Source organism: Saccostrea cucullata, unplaced genomic scaffold, assembly GCF_032062105.1.
Source record: "Saccostrea cucullata isolate Sc308-1 unplaced genomic scaffold, CSIRO_AGI_Scuc_v1 ctg1318, whole genome shotgun sequence".
NCBI classification, from domain to species: domain Eukaryota; kingdom Metazoa; phylum Mollusca; class Bivalvia; order Ostreida; family Ostreidae; genus Saccostrea; species Saccostrea cuccullata.
Window position 1 is genome coordinate 132,351 of NW_026927972.1, and position 19,132 is coordinate 151,482.

The 19,132-nt window shown below is 34.1% G+C and overlaps 1 protein-coding gene across 2 annotated transcripts in view; it reads right to left on the minus strand.

Moving 5' to 3' along the window:
• The window catches only part of LOC134276051 (uncharacterized), a 97,688-nt gene that overhangs the window by 74,916 nt on the left and 3,640 nt on the right, over positions 1–19,132 (minus strand). For both annotated transcript variants that reach the window (XM_062758331.1, XM_062758330.1), the window contains exons 2-3: positions 17,957–18,175; positions 15,386–15,601 (exon numbers count right to left, since the gene is read on the minus strand). In XM_062758331.1, coding sequence (XP_062614315.1) covers positions 15,386–15,601; positions 17,957–18,175 — 435 coding nt within the window. The remainder of the gene's footprint in view (positions 1–15,385; positions 15,602–17,956; positions 18,176–19,132) is intronic.

Here is a 19,132-nt window from a genome sequence, read left to right on the forward strand (position 1 = left end):
ACATCGTTTAGCGCCCTACCCCAAAGGGTACACATGATTTTAACAAATTTAAATCTTCAATACATGAGGATGCTTACGTCAATATTGACTTAACATAGCTTTTCTGTAATTGAGATTTTTTCAATTTATTTTACTATGTAAAACTTTGATCAACCATTTAGACCCTTCCCTACCCTTGGAGTTATGATTTGAACAGATTTAATTCTACACTACCTGAAGATACTTCCATATAAATAACACTAATCATGGCTTTGCTATTCTACAGAAATAGATTTTTAAAAAATATATTTTAATGTAAAACTTGGATCCCCCATTGTGGCGACACCCTATCCCTGGGGTTATGATTTGATCAACCTAGAATCTACAATACCTGAAGATGCTTCCATAAAAATATCACTAACGAAGGCTTTGTAGTACTTGAGAAGAAAATTTTGAAGATTTAATTGTGGCCCAATCCTACCCCCAGAGCCATGTTTTTAACAAACTTGAATGTACACCAGCTGAGGATGATCAACATGAGTTTCATCTTTCCTGTCCTAATGGTTCTTGAGAAGAAGATTTTTAAAGATTTTCCCTATATATTCCTATGTAAAACTTTGATCGGCCATTGTGAACCCACCCTACCCCGGGGCCATGATTTGAACAAACTTGAATGTACACTACTTGAGGATGATTTCACATGAGATTCATCTTTCCTGCCCCAATGGTTCTTGAAAAGAAGATTTTTAAAGATTTCGCCTATATATTCCTTTGTAAAACTTTGATCGGCCATTGTGAACCCACCCTACCCCCGGGGGCCATGATTTGAACAAAATTGAATGTACACTATCTGAGGATGATTTAACATGAGTTTCATCTTTCCTGTCCCAATGGTTCTTGAGAAGATTTTGAAAGATTTTTCCTATGTACATGTATTCCAGTGTAAAACATTGATTGGCCATTTCATCTTTCCTGGCCAAGTGGTTCTTGGGAAGATTTTTTTAAATGCCATTAATTTTTCACTAATTCATAATCATCTCCCCATGGAAGAGGGCGTGGCCCTTGATTTAAAATAAAACTTGAATCTTCTTGATCCAAGGATACTTTGTAGCAAGTTTGGTAGATATTGGTCCGGTGGTTCTTGAGAAGAAGATTAAAATGTGGAAAGTTTACGACAACGACGACAGACAACAGACACATTTTGATCAGAAAAGCTCACTGGAGCCTTTGGCTCAGGTGAGCTAAATAAGAGGCCCAGGGGCCACATCACTCAGCACATCGACTAGGAGCTTGAAAAGTTTAAATTTTAAGAATGCCTCCACATGAGGCCCAGGAAATAAAAGGCCACATCACTGACTTACCGATAAAAAATGGGTAGCACATCGACTAGGAAATAGCACAAATCAGATCAGATTGAAAAGTTTCACTGCTCAATGGCCCTGAGTGCCGGGGGGGGGGGGGTCTCCATATGAGTGAAAAATTTTGATACTACAGGAGAATGCCTCCACATGACGTTTTGGGCCTAGTAAACAATTACAAATTCAATTTATTTATTGAAATGAGTAGGAAATAAAAGTATTTTGTCTCAGTGTCTATGTGTATAGGTCGAAAAAAGAAGACTGACTGCCTAGAAAGGAATATCATTGTGACCACCACGCGAATAGTTTCTTTTAGGTCGATAAAAACCATTGGGTAGCATATAACTGTTCCTCATACACCGTTTAAATATGCAGAAATAGAAGAATTCTTCACCATGAAGGCACTTTGAAGTGAAAGTTGGCTGAATAAGTTTGTTATCTTCTAAATACTTTAAGAACCCTACTTATTCAGCCAATCAAATGCTTCTATTTCTCGCGAAGAATTGATTCTTCATGGTGAAGAATTCTTCTATTTCTGAAATATTTAACAGTGTCTGATTGGTTCATTTGACAGTTTTATGGGTGTGTCTTCATTGGTTTTTGTCAGCACGGTAGGCGTTGGTGCTGTTTACAATGATATTTTAAACTTTCTAGGCCTCGCTACACCTCTTTTCCATTGTAATGTTTTGGCGCCTTTCTGAATATTTTTTTCACATTTCGGTACATACAGAAAATACAACCATCGTCATGTATAGCAGAGATGAGCCTTGTCTTTGAAGACATATTAAATTTAAGTTACAATTTTTATCAAATTTTTATTTGACCCTACACAGCAATACCCATTCCTGCTGACTAGGGCTTTGTCATCTCAACAATCATTTTTCAAAAATATAGATATTACGATTCTTGTTATAAGGACAGTAGCTTTAATATCTCACCATACCATTTCCCCAGTAAATCACAGTGAAGTACAATGTAGCATCGTTTATGAAGGGGGGGGGGGAGAATTTGGCCAACTTTTTTTTTCAATACAGTACCAATTACGTACTTCAAGTACCATTTTTTTTCATACAACATTACATTACCTTCATATTCATATACTGTAGTAAAAAAAAGGGGGACCAGCCTTTCAATGAACATTTTCAAATAGAAAAAGTTATGTCTGGAAAAAAAAAGTGGGGGCCAGCCCCCCTCCCCTGTTGCTACGTGCCTGAATCAAGCTATTTCATATAATCCCGTGCTAACCTCAATGGGTTGGAGTCCATTCTGAAACCGCGTGTGTTCGATATTGATTGCGTGCTGGATATGTACAACGAGCGGTCAAGTTGAGCATTATATATGACACAGCCGTGGGAGGAGTTTATTTTTAATCCATTTATTTGATTGACTGAGGTTCTGTTCTAAGTCAGTAAGATCATATGAAGAGAAATCTTCGTCAAGAAGAATGGGCTCCGCTTCGCTCCGCCCATTCTTCATGACGAAGATTTCTCTTCATATGATCTTACTATTACTAACAAGTAAATGCAACAATTAATTATCGTACTTATGTTACTAAGCACGAAGAAGAACGACCGAGTATAAAAAGGATGAGGTGACTTGCGGTCCCCGGTAAATTGAAAAATAATTAAATGTCTAAATTTTACTCAATTTTTTTTTTTTTGATGTAACTAATCACCGATACGTGTACCTTTATATAATACTATTTTAAAAAAAAATAAATAGAAACGTGATTTGAAAGATATAGATCTTTTATTGGGGTAGGGGTATCATGTTTACATCCAACTCCCATTGCATTTTAACCCCGCCCCACTCTTTGAAGTCCTTAAAATATACGAGCGCAGGTGGGTACAATTTTCTTCTTTGGCTGATTATTGTATTTTATTAAAAATTATTGAAAGGAGAAAATTGTACCTAACTGCGCTCACATGCTATTTTTTTAAAAAATTGTAAAATTTAGCTGGCCTTTCCCATTATGAACAGATCGACGGAACTAGATAATTTCATATGCTAATCAAGGCACTGGCTATACTTTCTAACTGAACAATCAGCTAAATGAAATTCGTAACGAGTGAGTACCACAAAAATACTATGGAAACATGCTGGAATTTTACTGCCTTCCGAAAATTTTTTTTAATGAATTTAAGTCACAGATTACACATGGGACTACACATGTACAATTTCCGAGATCAGAGTAAAATTTATATACAGTTACAAACAATTGATAAATAAAGATTAGTTTATAAAGTTTTGTAGCGTGTTTGGTGAGCAATTCGCTAGATCTACATGTGTTCCCGAGTATCAGTGAATACAAGTTTCATGTGCATTTCTTGTCCTTAAAACCGTAAATGCTGAAAATGCTTGCGTATTATTAAGTATTAACAGCCTTGGATGACCATTTTGGAACGGAAATTGGTTTTTGTGATTTAGTTTCGTATAAAACGTTAGACCTATATTTTCGTCTAATTTCTTAAACACTAAAAAATATTAATTTCACAATCATTTAAGTAGTTTGTAACTGCCTGTGTACTGGGACTGCACTGAGGTAACACATGCCGTGTTACAGAATCTCAGGATACCTCTCTGATGACAAGCTTGTTGAGGCTTGACTGTCTATTCTCTTAAACTTGTGATAAGACCTGAATAAAGCACACAGTTTCGGGGAATAGGCAGTGAGGGGTCACCAATATTAGCTAATACGTAAGACCTATATAAGTCAGTAGGCTGATGGAGAGAGAGGTGGCATACCACAGAAGTGGGGGAAGTGCCAGGATACAGTACTTGTGGAGTGGCAGGATAAGAGAAATTCATTGCGGGAGACACCCGTCGACCACAGTTAGTGGTTGTCCGTTAAAGAAGAAATCCATTGTATTTGTAAATATTTGATTATAATCGTATTGGTCAACAAAAACCTGAGTTAACAGGTTAACGAACCTAAGTGTAATATTCGGTGATACAAGACATATCACCAAACAAAAAGCTCGGCCGCGTTGCACGTTACAATTTTTTAAGGAATGACTGTCTTATTTTTTGATTTCATGATGTGATCAATCGATTGGCTTGCGTGATGATTGATTGATTGTATAGTTTAACGTCCCTCTCCAAAATAGGACTGATATGGAGACGTCACCATTGCCGGTGAAGGGCTGCAAATTTAGGCCTATGCTCGGCACTTACGGCCTTTGAGCAAGGGATCTTTATCGTGCCACACCTGCGGTGACACGGGGCCTCAGTTATGTCAGGAGATGTGTCATTCGAAGGACCGCCCCATTTAGTCGCCTTTTACGACAAGCAAGGGGGTACACACCAAATGCTTTGACCCGGATCCCCACGGGATGGCTATTTGAAATTATCGCGCAATCCACAGATTGATCATCATCATGACAGAAATACCAAGACAGTTATTCCTTATATTTACATGGCATTGATTCCACCAATTCACGTGCGACAAGTTCCTGGCTTCTTGTTTCACATTTTCCCGCCCTGCACTGTTTTTTTAAACGGCCTATCCATGAACCAGTGCATTGAAGGAAAAATTGATTAGCTGTAATTTTATCTCGGGCAAAGGCATGGGAAATGTAAATATATGAGTTTGAAATGTAGAAAACTTTAACAGGTAAATTCACCTAAACCACGTGTCTGTGACAAAATGTAAACGTAGTAACTGAAACCAGCATGCTTTGTTGTTCTGCTTAAAAGGACAATGACAATGTGCGAAATAATAACAATAACCATATTAGGTCGGCCATATCCCTTATTGTACTTAGACCGCCCATTCTCTTGCCATGAAAGAATATATTCTACAAACCTGCCGAATGCTGTGATAGGGTCTAAAAAAATCAAAGATAATGCAGTATTCATTATAATTAAAATGTGTCTGAACTATTGAAACTATTCAAAAGGCATTCAATTTATTCACTCATGTTTGAAAACTACAAACATCGTTGTATATTAAATATAATTCGTATGGAAAAGAGGGCCCCAGATAGCATATATCACATCATCAGAAGGAGATAGGGTAGATTTCAATTTTTATCTAAATTAAAAACTTTACGTTAAGTTTAAATATATATATATATATATATATATATATATATATATATATATATATATATAGCCAAATGAATATACATATAATTTCCTATTCCGAATGGTAGAAAAAATAAAATAGGTACAAATGAAAAGTACCAAAATTAATTCTACAGCTTAAGGTTATCCGATCCTCAGGTTCTGAAAATCAGGCATTGAGTAATTGAAAATGCTCACAAAGATGTCTCTAAATTCTCAAATTAAAATGTATATACACACGGTGTTTCTTTAAAATTCATCTTCAAATTTAATTATATATATATAGGGAAAATTGGAGAGAATGGCGAATAATTTTTCAGGAAATGCGATTTGAACTACCTACTGCATATTGTTTAATTGATAATTGATCAAGAAATACATTTTAGGAATAAAAATCATAGGTATCCAGGCTTTTAAAGAAAATTGCATGAATTTTCAATTATTTGGACTTTACTTTCTCCTACTTACTTCCATTGTTTCATAATGCATAGTGTATGAAGTGTTTCCTTTCAAAGAAAACACTGTAAATCACTTCTAATTTCAAATAATGCATATAAACATTGGTAACTAAGGCTAAATTAAAAGAAATTTGATTTTTTTTTAAATATGCAAGTTCTGCTTCATTTTATGAGGTACAAATGTCAACTTTTTAAATAACGTTTGTTAAAACTTTAAAGAGCATTGAATCATACGTAGAGGCATAAAATAAAAATTGTTGCATGAAAAAATTTCAATTTCAAGCCTTATTTTAATACTTTTTGAATTAAATTATAAATTAAGGAGTTATACTTCCTGGCTGAGGCGTATATCCTTAATGATTATAATAAGCAATAATTCTGCCAATTTCATGAAGAATCAAGTTTATTAATCGTTTGATTATGCAAGTGTTAATTTTATATTTATACAACTAATTTCCGTTACAGTTGTATTTATAAATTAGAAATTTTCAAAAGCTATAGAGAATTTATTTAAATAAACAAGAGGCCCATGGGCCTTATAGGTCACCTGAGCATTATGCAACAACTTCCCAGTAATTGAATTTGATTCATGTTTTAAGCCAGATGCTATGGCATTCACAATTTTGAAAGAGGCACCATTGATCATTATGACTTTTAGCAGTAGCTTAGTATGGTTATTTAATACCCATAGGCAGGATAGGGGAACAAAAAATGCATTTCAACTAATCAGTAATATTCAGCAATAATCAGTAGTGCCCCTACCACACATGAACCCCTGACCCTTAGGCCGAGATCCACACATTGCACAATTTTTGAAAATGAATCCTTGCTTTTCAAAAATATTTGATTAATACCAAGGAGCAGATTTCAAACAATTTATTCATTTTCAGTATACATGTACAGCCCCCCCCCCCTATGATACCCATGACCCTGGGGCCTTGAAATTCACAATTCTTGAAGATAAGGGCCCTTGCTCATAAGTATATAGGTATTTCATCTGCTTTAAAAATACCCAGAAGAAGAGAAGAAAATTTTCAAAGATTTAATGTATTTTCACTATATAATCGATAGATCCCCATCCTAACACCAGAACCCCTGACCCTGGGGCCCTAAAATTCACAATTTTGGTACAGGCACTCTTGCTCATCATAACTATGCACTTAGTTAGTTTATTTAATACCTAGGAGCAGAGAAGAAGATTTTCAAAGAATTCCTCTATTTTCACTATATAATGAATAAGGGCCCCACCCTAACACCAGAACCCCTGACCCTGGGGCAAAAAATTTCACAATTTTGGTAAAGGCACTCTTGCTCCTCCTAACTATGCACTTAGTTAGTTTATTTAATACCTAGGAGCAGAGAAGAAGATTTTCAAAGAAATAATGCATTTTCACTATATAATCTATTTAGCCCCACCCTAGCACTAGAACCCCTGATCCCAGGGCCATGAATTTCACAATTTTGGTAGAGGACTCAATGCTGAATACAATCATGCAAACAGTTTGACTGCTTGATGTCCAGGAGTAAAGAAGAAGATTTTTAAAGATTGCATTAATTTGAGTGGTTTTGGACCCACCCCTCAGGCCCCAGGGGGGCAGGGATCATGAAATTCACAATTTTTGTTCCCCTTCACCCATAGATGCTGCAAACCAAATTTGGTTGAAATTGGTTGAGTGGTTGCAGAGAAGAAGCTGAAAATGTTCAAATGTTAACACACGATGGACGACGTTACAGTTGTATTTATAAATTAGAAATTTTCAAAAGCTATAGAGAATTTATTTAAATAAAAAACAAAATAAAACAATTCTAACCTTTTTTTTTATAGAAAATCAAGATCATAGTCAGCCGTTCTGTTTATCGTTAGGTACTTTTAGATCGGAGTCGAGTGCATCATATGCAATGTTTTTTTGTTTACCCCGCATTATAGGATTCCTTCTTGTCACAATTTTTGTCCGGCATCAAATAATACCTCCATATATTGGTTAGGATCTCGGACAATATAAGAAAACCATAATATTTTCGAAAAACTTTGAAGTAATCTCAAATATAGATCACATGAAAACATTTCATTTGTTTGATTGGTATTAGCTAGGAATAGGATTGAGTTTTAGCAAAGAAATAAAAAAGCAAAGTAAAACACATGCCATCGTCAACGCCATTTTCCATTCTCGATTACATCCAGCTAAGCATACATGAAGAGATAAAGAGTACAGAAAACCAAGAACACAATGAATATTCTATGTGCATAATAATGATATGCGCAGTAAAATTGTTTGTTTAATTTTTAGTTTCCTCTGCTCGTGCAATTTTTGATTTTTTGTTTGTTATGGCACGCTGATTGGTTCAAAAGTATTTTCTGCACGACCTTAAACAAAAATTACACGAGTGAGTCAAAACTTACACAAAGTGCGGAAAATACACATAAAGTTATTGAAATTTACACAAACTAAACAAAAACTACACAATCAACAAAATATTTACACGATATAACGAGAAAATTACACAAACGTAAAAACGAAAACTGCACAAGTGAGAATACAACATCGACATAATATACGACGCATCCACGCATCCTCATTGCGCACATTTCATTAATATTCATTAGAGAACAGATCAGTGTGGCTTGGATGCTTGAAACGTTATAAAACAAGAGGATGAGTAATGTGTTAACATAATATTAATCTTTTAAAAAAGATTCAGGGGTCCGTTTTACAAAAGAACTTACGACTAAGACCAAAAACTTCAGATGGTTGTAAAATTTTGCAAAATTAATAATTCTCTTTGATATTGTTTGTGTAAAAATATCTTACCACATTCCTTTTATGAAGTTTAAAATGATTTTTGATATAAAGTTAATTAAAAAGTTATATGAAGAATTAAATTTGGTCTTAAGTCCTAAGTCCTTTTGTAAAATGGGCACCTGTCTTTCAGAATTACGCTAGACTCTCAAGAATATGCCTAACGTGCTATATACATGTAAAAATTGACAGGCACACAATTTGCATATAAATTAACATCCCGGATTAAAATATAGATAACGTTAAAAGGGGGGTGCATATAAACTGTATATTATCAGTTGCGTGTTTAATTGTTAGATTTTTTGTTTCATTCCTCTATATAGCAATATCTTTTGAAAGTTTAAAACAATGATATTATCATAGTAAAGGTAAATAAATAAAAACAGCGTGGGTTAATACAGGAGAGTTAACAACAAAACAAACTCTTCTCCTCCACCACCCACTGTGTGTACTTTGGTAATAAATAAGGACGTGGATGTGTGACCTTTTCACATCGAGAAATTCCTCCCTACTGGGATGGAATGAAAGACACGTGTACGCTAATCGATTTATAGTTATTTGTTATTTAACACTTCAATGATACCTTTTAATTGGAGGTTATTAGCAATTCGTACAGAGATTTTGAAGCAATGTTGCTGTCATCTGGGTTGTGGAATTTTCCCAATGTGAAAGAGTAGTACATGTAGTCTTAAATTTTGAACAACGTGTGAGGATTACATAAATACATGTATCCATGAAAATGTAGTAAAATTATACAGTCGTTTTACTTATTTGAATTTCAACTTAATTTCTGTTTTTCTCGTGTAGATTATTTTGAATAGGTAAAATGCATATTTACACAGCAGTGAGACAATTTAAAAAAAAATAACAATTTAAAATTATAATATGAAGATACATATGTAGTATCACTTTTTAAAGGGGGTGGGGTGCCAAATAACCTAAAAAAAACGTAATTAACGAGCAAAAAAAAAAGGTAAAGCGTCCAATGTCGAAAATCCTATTTCGTTGTGGTAGTGAGGCACCTTTAATTCCAATCCAGCAACAAAATAGGGGGGGGGGGGGGGGGCTTTTCAGTGGACATTTTACAATGGAAGTAGGTTCTGTTTGCAAACAAAAAACAAACAAACAAACAAACAAACAAAAAACAACAACAACAAAAACCGGGGGGGGGCGGGTTGGAATCTATAGGCCTAATTGACGATTAATTTCGTTTCATAATAATATAATCATGTTTTTTTTTTTATAATGGCCATATACATGTATTTGGGTAAAAAACAGTAATCTTACAAAACACTTAGTGTTTGGAAAATAATTTTAAAAATCATGAAGTCGAATTTGAAATGTACAGAATAAAGAACATGAATTATTTGCATTTTTTAAGAGTGATAAAACGCGTTCTATGACACTGCTGTATCCATTCTAATTTTTTTTATTGCATCCATTTGTAACATTGTATGTAATATAATTGTACTTAGTAAAGCACACTGTTTTAAAAGTAACCATGTACATAAAACACATAGGGTATATATATTCTCCTTTTATCTGGTCCTTTTTATTAAAATGAAAACATTTATCATGTAATCGTCGTTACGAATGAGAATAACGCTCAAGAAATGTCTTGTTTTTTATTGAGTTGTTTATAACTGAAAATATGAGATTACATGGAAAAGAATTCATAACAAAGTAGACTAAAGATCTCCAACGAAACTGATATCCTGATATTTTATAAGTATGAATACATGTGTTATTAGAATAAAATATTTTTTTATGTCTGGCGTTAAATGCAGGCGCGGATCCAGATATTTTTTCCGAGGGGGGGGGGGTGTCCATCCCAGTCAAAAAAAATCCAATCCCAGAAATTTCTTGACAAGAAAAGAAAAAAAGAAAGGAAGAAAAAAATCGCCAAAACGTCAAAAATCTATTTCGTGGGGGGAGGGGGGAGAGTTGTGTTATGACGTCTATTGCCTCAAATCTTTCACTTTTCACATCCATTTCACATGCACACATATTCGCGTTTACCGGGGCGGGGTCAGCGTTTTCGAAGGGGGTCTATGGTAACTCCCCCCCCCCGACCCCCTCTAGATCCGCGCATGAGATCTAAATACATGCTGTATACATCTAACGTAATCCCAACGTTCTTAAACTGAAAAAAAAAATTCATCCAGCCAAATGAATCGAATATAGGCATACATAATTTCCTATTCCGAGTGGTAAAGAAAATAAAATAGGTACAAGTGAAAAGTACCAAAATTAATTCTACAGCTCAGTGATTATAATCAGCAATAATTCTGCCAACTTCATAAAGAATCAACTTTATTAATCGTTTCATTATGCAAGTGTTAATTTCATATTTATTCAAGTAATTTCCGTTAAAGATGTATCTACAAATTAGAAATTTTCAAAAGCTATAGAAAGTTTATTTAAATAAAAAACATAACAAAATAATTCTAACACTTTTTTTTTTGAAAATCAAGATCCTAGTCAAACGTACTGTTTATCGTTAGGTACTTTTAGTTCCGAGTCGAGTATGCATAGTATGCATTTTTTTTTACCCGCATTATACGATTCCTTCTTATCTGGCATCAGATAATACCTCCGTATATTGGTTATATCGGTCAATGTAAGATAAACATAATATTTTCGAAAAACGTATTCTCACATATAGATCACTTGGAAACACTTCACAATTGTTCGATTGACATTAGCTAGAAGTCGGATCGAGTTTTAGCAAAGAAATAAAGAAGCAAAATAAAGCACATGCCATCGTCAACGCCATTTAATTTCCATAAAGCGATAAAGAGTACAGAAAATCAAGAACACAATGAATATTCTATGTGCATAATAATGATTTGGGCAGCTGTATATAAAATTGTTTGTGTAATTTTTATTTTCTCTGCTCGTGTAATTTTTTATTTTTGTATTGTGCATATTATACCCCTAAATGTGCAAAAAATGTTCGGATTCGTGTATTTTTCATTTTGTTTGTGTTAAAATCTTTCAAACTATGTGCAATTTTTACCTGGGGATACGTGCATTTTTTATTTTAGTGTGAAATAATTTTTCATGGCTAGATACGTATATAAAATCTTGATATATGTGCAGAAAATACTTTTGAACCAATTTCGTGCCATAGTTTGTGCATATTATACCCCTTAATCGTGAAAAAAAAATTCTCCCGTGTATTTTTCGTTATATTTTCATCTAGCTCGTGTATATAATTTTGATCGTTGTGCACAACAAAGACCTAAACCAAGCTGGCGTCCCAACCCAAATTTCAAATAGAGGTCGGCTAAAATTTACAGTGGATTTTTAGTTTAAAATATATTTTATTCATATAAAGAAATGGATTTTTGGCCCACGGGGCCCGTGTTCTTCGTGGAATACTCATGGCCTGGGGCCTATTTCACAAACGTTTCCTAAGATATGTCGTAAGACATAACTTAAGATATGCCTAAGTTATAACTTAGGAAGTTCCTAAGATTTGTCACAGCTGTTCCACGAAACAATCTTATCTTAATTTTTTCCTAAGTCATTTCTTAAGTTGTGCCTTTATTAAGGACTAATGGAATAACTTCTCCTTAAATATCTATCTACAACTCTCAGTACGATAGTATGGGTTATATTTTCAGCTTCAAAAAGGGAGGGGTGGGAGGATTGGGGATAAAACCCCCACTTTCAAAGGACTTGGACGGAAGTATGTGTTAACTTTGCGAAGTTTGCTGCTACATGTATTTTCACTAAGCATTCACAGACAGACCCTTTCAAACCCTCTTCCCTTCAGGGCACACGATATTTGTATTTTTTTATACATCGTTATACTTGATATACGTTTACTTTTTTCGCTCTTTATAAGGTATCTACTTGTAAATGAAATTCAAAAATGATTGCTTCGTAGCGAACACATGTGAGGGCATTTTTTAAAAAAATCTTTTATTAATGACTACTTCACGTCAGTTGTTCGCATTGTGTTTTTGCTTTCTCATATACATGTATATAAAACAAGAATGCCATGCCAGAAAAAAATCCCAATTTGCGACCACAGAAATGACAGATATGAAAATACTAGGAAAAATTTAAAAAAAAAAAAAGAAAGGAAATCTGTTCAAATCTCATGCATATCTATACATTGTATTAAGCGGAGAGGAAAACTGAAAATGTAAATGTTAACACCGTAGGAACTGGAGAAGCACGGAAAGGGGACGGGAGGGGGTAATAATAATTTTACCGATGTATAGAATACTATAGAAAACAAAACTGCTTTATGCTTGTGTCCCCTCAATAATAACGTCCTAGAGGAGATTAGATGCAACCATTCTTGGGAGAAACATCTATATATCCGGAGCTTGGTTGGGGGTTCATCAAGAATCATGTACTTATAGAAAGTGAACAAGCGTTTCCATTATCTAAAATACATTATCATTTTTTTCAAATTCTAATTTAATATCGATTAAAATACTAGTAATATATATAAATAAATAACATGTACATGTAGATAAAAACATAATATATACATGCATGTATAATAAATTAATAATGGATCAGATCATGAGCTTTTTTTTTTGTTTTCAAATGCGTGCTCTTCAAATGATGAGGAATTATTCCAGTATGTGTATACCATCTGTTTCGCCAGCTCCAGTGTTTGTGGACATTTTTATATACCTTGGAATTTTTTACACTTGTTTGTCAATTATTGAAATCCAAGTAATTCCATGCAAAGTATTTTTCATTTTGTTTTAACATGGAGAGAACACAATCATCCAGATCATTGGATTTTCTCTCTCCAAACATTTTTCTCTCTCCATAAGAAACCATGGATATGCAGCCGCAATATTTAGTTTCTTCCTAGTTTGTGCATCGATTTACCTGTCCTGAAAAAAGTTATGACATAACTTAGGAATATCCTAAGTATATAGACGAGGTTAGTGAAACGGATAAGTAATGAACTTAGGAAAAAGTTCTTTCCTAAGATATAACTTAGTCCTAAGTAGGCTTTGTGAAACGGGCCCCTGGACTGTAGCTATCAAATATGTAGGCAAAAGAAAATAGAAATCATTTTTAACACGTGAAAATTGACTATATAATCGCCCTTGTTATCCTCTCGCAACGGATTTCGAGGGGATATAGTTACGTGCTTGTATGATTGTGTGTGTTACTTTGTGTGTACATTATTTTGTCTATCTGCGAAACGTGTGACGTAATAAGGATCGGGATTGTAGCTGAATACTGCTTTGATTGATAGATCTACATGCATATGCTCTTTGTGAGGGGATACTTCAATTTGCGTTGCTTTAGCTTGTTATAATATCACACACAATTAATCCCGATTTTTCAAAAACAAGTATCACTTTTTAATGTATTGGGATCCACATAATACTCTTATATATAGCATTTAAAAAAAGGATTAGGATTCAAACATGCATGCAAGAAATGTATGGGAGGAAATTTTTACAATCTTAAAATTATGAATTAATAGAGGCTTTAACAAACGTATATTCATAAGAGAAAGAGTGTTATCTTTACCTCAGTAATAAATGTAATTGAGAGTTGCTGATGCAAAAATTCACTACATTACACCTCAGCCACGTAGCATCGTTTTGACGTGGGGGGGGGGCAGAGAAATAAAATTTACTTAACTGAAAAAGTAAAAAGTTGACAAGCAAAAAAAAAAAAAAAAGAAAAAAAAGAAAAGATGAAAAAAGAAAAGTTGCCCAAAGTCAAAAATCCTATTTAGTGGTGGGGGTGGGGTGTGTAGTTGAGGCCAACTTTTTTTCAATGCCAATACCTTCCATCACTAAAAGCTGGGGGGCCAACCAACCTTTCAATGAATATTTCCTATAGTATATGTATAGCTGGGGGAAAAAAGTGTGTGTGTGTGTGGGGGGGGGGCAGCCCTCCCCCTCTTGCTACGTGCCTGCACCTTAACAGACTCTTACGTATGAAATACATTAAATTAATGACCGGTAGTTCAAGTGTTTCTACACTGCGCTAGGTTAGAGAAAATTCGACCTAACTGTCTGAAAAACAGGCATAGAAAACAGATATTTGAGGAACGTTTAAGGTCAGACGATACGTTCCTCAAATATCTGTTTTCTATATCTTCATAAAATATGAAAAATATGCAAAAGTTTAATTACTTTCTGATTTCTAAACTGGTTTCTAATCTTTTTTTAAAAATTGGAAACACTAAAAATGTGATTTTAACAAACTAAGTGTTTTCCCTAAAGGATTATAGAAATGTCACCCTCTGGTATCTCGCACAAATGCCTGGTAAGGTACCTCAATTTTTTGTGAGTAAACATTTTAAAGTAGTAAATCATCAAGGGCAAAATCTTGGAAAAAAATATATATTATTGAGGAAGGTTCCTTCGCTCAGATCTCTATATTGATGAACCTACTGGCATCGTAGAAATTAAGCTGCAACTGTTGTGTAGGGCTGTCTTGCGCGCTTTAATTGAATGTCTGGGAGGGGCGTTTTTAAAGTCATATTGTACTTTCTAAAGTTAAATGATAATCTTTGAACATTTTTATTTAATTTCTGATGATTTGAAAAGAGTTTAGCCTTATTGTATTCTTTTTTGAAAATCATTAGATAAAAAATTCAAATATTTCAAGATTACTGTTTGTTGTGTTTCTTTTGCGGTTCAGTATAATTTGCTGTTTTTATAAACCGTATACCGGTACCTGACGCCAAAATTTATGACACTTAAAGATGAAATGTGGTACTCACTATTCATACACTTCCTGTTGTATGGATCAAACACACCTTCAGAACATGTTTTCACATTTAGAGTTCTGTTGTCTTTACAAACAATGTAATTTTTCTCCCACAAGAACTCCATGACTGGATTCAAACCATTAGGAAGTCCAATACAGCTAGGAAGTCTCTCTTTGCAGGGCTTGCAATTTTTCCCCTTTCCTGTACACAAATTCTGTTGGTATTCACCTAATTTAAAAATAATCCACATTAAGACTAAAATTCAACTCATTTTTCCAACGTCTTTTTCTCGCTTCATATTTATGTCGACCATCGGAAGCTAACGCATCATTGTGGCAACGCACTTTGAAAAAATTACGCACTTTGAAAAATTTTTTTCAAAGTGCGTAATTTTTGGGACAAAATCAACGCACTTTGAAAAATTTTTTCAAAGTGCGTTAAATTTTGGACCAACTCAACGCACTTTGAAAAATTTTTTCAAAGTGCGTTGAGTTGGTCCAAAAAATTTTTCAAAGTGCGTTAAGAGTCTACATCAATATATTTTACCATGGAGACACTTAGCGCACTTTGAAAAAAAACAAATCATATTTAAGTCATGGAAAGATTTTATTTGCTATTTATCTTTCAAAAAACTAAGCCTAACCCTAACCTCAAAAATGAATTGATTTACTCCCGTCGAAAAGAGGAGAAGAAGGCTATAAGATCCCTCAGTCTAAAATCTTTATCTTTCCAATACATAGGTGTCGGTAAAAACGGGGGAGGGGACTTTGAAAAAGAAGTATTTTTTTCAAAAGCTTGGTCCCAAATTTTAACGTACTTTGAAAAGCAATAAACCTAGAAAGGGTACGCTGCATTTTCAATGCTTATACGATGTATATATCTTTCCAAAATTGGTGGGGGCTTAGCCCCCCATCCCCTCCCCTGGCCCTTCGCCCAGTCTCGATGTCTATGCTATACTCAAAGCATTCATATAATTATGTATTTACCTAACTGGTATGAAGTTGAAAACTTTCAATAATAAATGAGTTAATTAAAACAGATGAAAACTATAATTTTTTAAGTACAGTAAAACGTATGAGAGAAAAAGAATTTTCATAGTTTTGAACAATCAAATTGGCCCCTTTTTATTATGATAAATGCTAAGTTGCTTGAAGCTGTCTTCTGTTAGTGCCCCCTATACACCTTTAGCATCTACTTACTAGACTAGAATTAAAAAAAAGAAGAAGAAACGAATTAATGAACTTAAACAATCGTCACTCTTTTTTTTTTAATTTTCCCTTTTATTTTATCAAAACCTTAAATATTTAAAACGTCAATATCTCAGGTCCTACAGTGACTTTATCATAAAAAAAGTTATCAAACCAGGATCTGTTTTTTATCATACCGATTATTTGAAGGAATATTGATCAATCTTTACATTTTTTTCAAAGTGCGTTAATATGGTCGATATTAACGCACTTTGAAAAAAAAATATTTTTTTCAAAGTGCGTTAGCTTGGTCCCAAATTTTAACGCACTTTGAAATTTTTTTTCAAAGTGCGTAATTTTTCAAAGTGCGTTGTAACACATCATGAACCCGATCTTAATCAAACGGTTATGAAAAATTAAAAAATGACATCATTTTGTCAAAAGTCAATGAAGCGAAACGACATTCAAACTTGATCTGTAAATCATCTAGATACATTCACATACCAAAGTCCAGTTAAATATCTGCAAGCGTTTAGAAAAAAAGTGCGGAAAACAAAGTAGGACAGACTGACAGACGGACGGACGGACGGACAGACAGACACCGGTATGGGACTAATAAACATAATTACACGTAATAGCATTAGATGAGGAAGGGTAATGGACCAATACACCCTAAATTATGTTTTTCTATGAGCTGCCTCTTACCCTAAATTACATTTGCTATTTCTTATTAGAAATGAAGCAAATGTAATTTACGTTTATTCCATAATATTTCCCCGCTTTCACTGAAAGTGGAGGGTATTAATTTCGGTCTGTCTGTCCGCCAGTCTGTATAACCATCCGTCTGTAACCCTTTTTCGTTCCAAGCGATATATCGAGAAGCCTTTGCAATAAAATCTTTTATAACGACTAGCAAAAACTATCGTGAACTATCATGTTGTCATGTTGTAAATTTTGAATTTACCGGGTGGCAGTAAATACAATGTTCGTGTATTTCGAGGGTAACTTTGGTAATTAAGTTATGTCCCTACAATCATTTTCAATATATTTATTCACTGAATGTTATAAAAATATGAGCTACCAAAGGAGTTATGTGTCCATGAACCAACAAAATTTTGCTTATCCAAGAACATTGACCCCCACGAATCTAACTGGTTTCTCAATATGCGCCTTTGCCTCATATTCTTTTATTACAATCAAACTAAATCAAAGCTTATTATTACAAATGAAACTTATTCAAAATTTGATGATTAAATTAGAATGGTTTTAAAGTGTGCATAATTTGACATTTCTCTTTCAAAAAATATTGATTTTATTGCATCAGTTCATGAACTTTTTAACAAACCTCATATTTTACCAAATTTTTACTTTGTTATTGTGAATATAAGAAACTTACATGGTGCTCTAGGCTCTTTTCTGATACTACATGTGACTTTGTTGTACTCCTGGCATTCAAGCGTGTCAGTGGAGAAAAGATATGGGTAGGGACATTCCTTGATGTACTCTTCAATCACATGACCAGGACGTGATTTGCTACAGTCAATGAACTGGGCACAATCATAAGGATTTGGGCGTACAATGTTTGGATGCGCTCTACATATTTCAAACAGAATTTCTGAAAAATAATCAGTATAATTAAATCTCTTTACATCTTACATAGGAAGGCAAACACATTACATGCAATAAGATGTAAATATATGGGCCTTACATGTAACATTTTCATAAATGTTATGGTATTAATGTACCAAAACTACCACCAAATTTCCCCCTTTGTAATACTCAATGTGGCCCCAACCTGACCCTGGGGGCTATTATTTGTATCATTTAGAACCACACTACCCAAGATGCATCCACATAAGTTTCAGCAATTTTGGCCGAGTGAATTGTAGAGAAAATTTTTTAAAGATTTCAACCTATATATTTCGATGTTAAACTTGGATTCCCTATTGTGGCCCCAAAATACACCCTTGGGACATGCATAGAACGAATTAAAATTAAAACTATCCTACGATGCTTCAACATAAGTTTACAACTTTTCTAGCCCGGTGGCTCTGTAGAAGAAGATTTTTAAAGATATTCCTGTATATGTCAATGTGAAACTTGGATTCCCTTTTGTGGCCCCGCCCAACCGACAGGGTTCAAAATTTGAATTATTTTAAGTTTACACCACTTCAGGATGCTTTCACTTAAGTTTCTGCTTTTTTGGCCCAGTAGGTTTTTTATGACACTACCCTATTTTTGTCACTTTTTAATTATCTCCCCTTTGGATGGAGGCGTTTTCCTTCAGTTTAGTTTAGTTTAAACTTCCCTTCACTCAATGATATTTTGTACCATTTTCGGTCAAGATTGAGCCATTATTTCTTGAGAAGTTGAAAAAGTGAAAAATTTACAGACGGACGGGCTGACGAGCGGGTTGATGTCGGATGACCAAGAAAGCACACTTAAGCTTTTAGCTCAGGTGAGCTAAAACTACTATTAAGGGTAGATAAATTATTTAAGATATTTTTGGGATCTCAGCTATCATTTTCGATTATCGGGGGTCGAATTTTATACGAAAAATAGTTAGAACTTC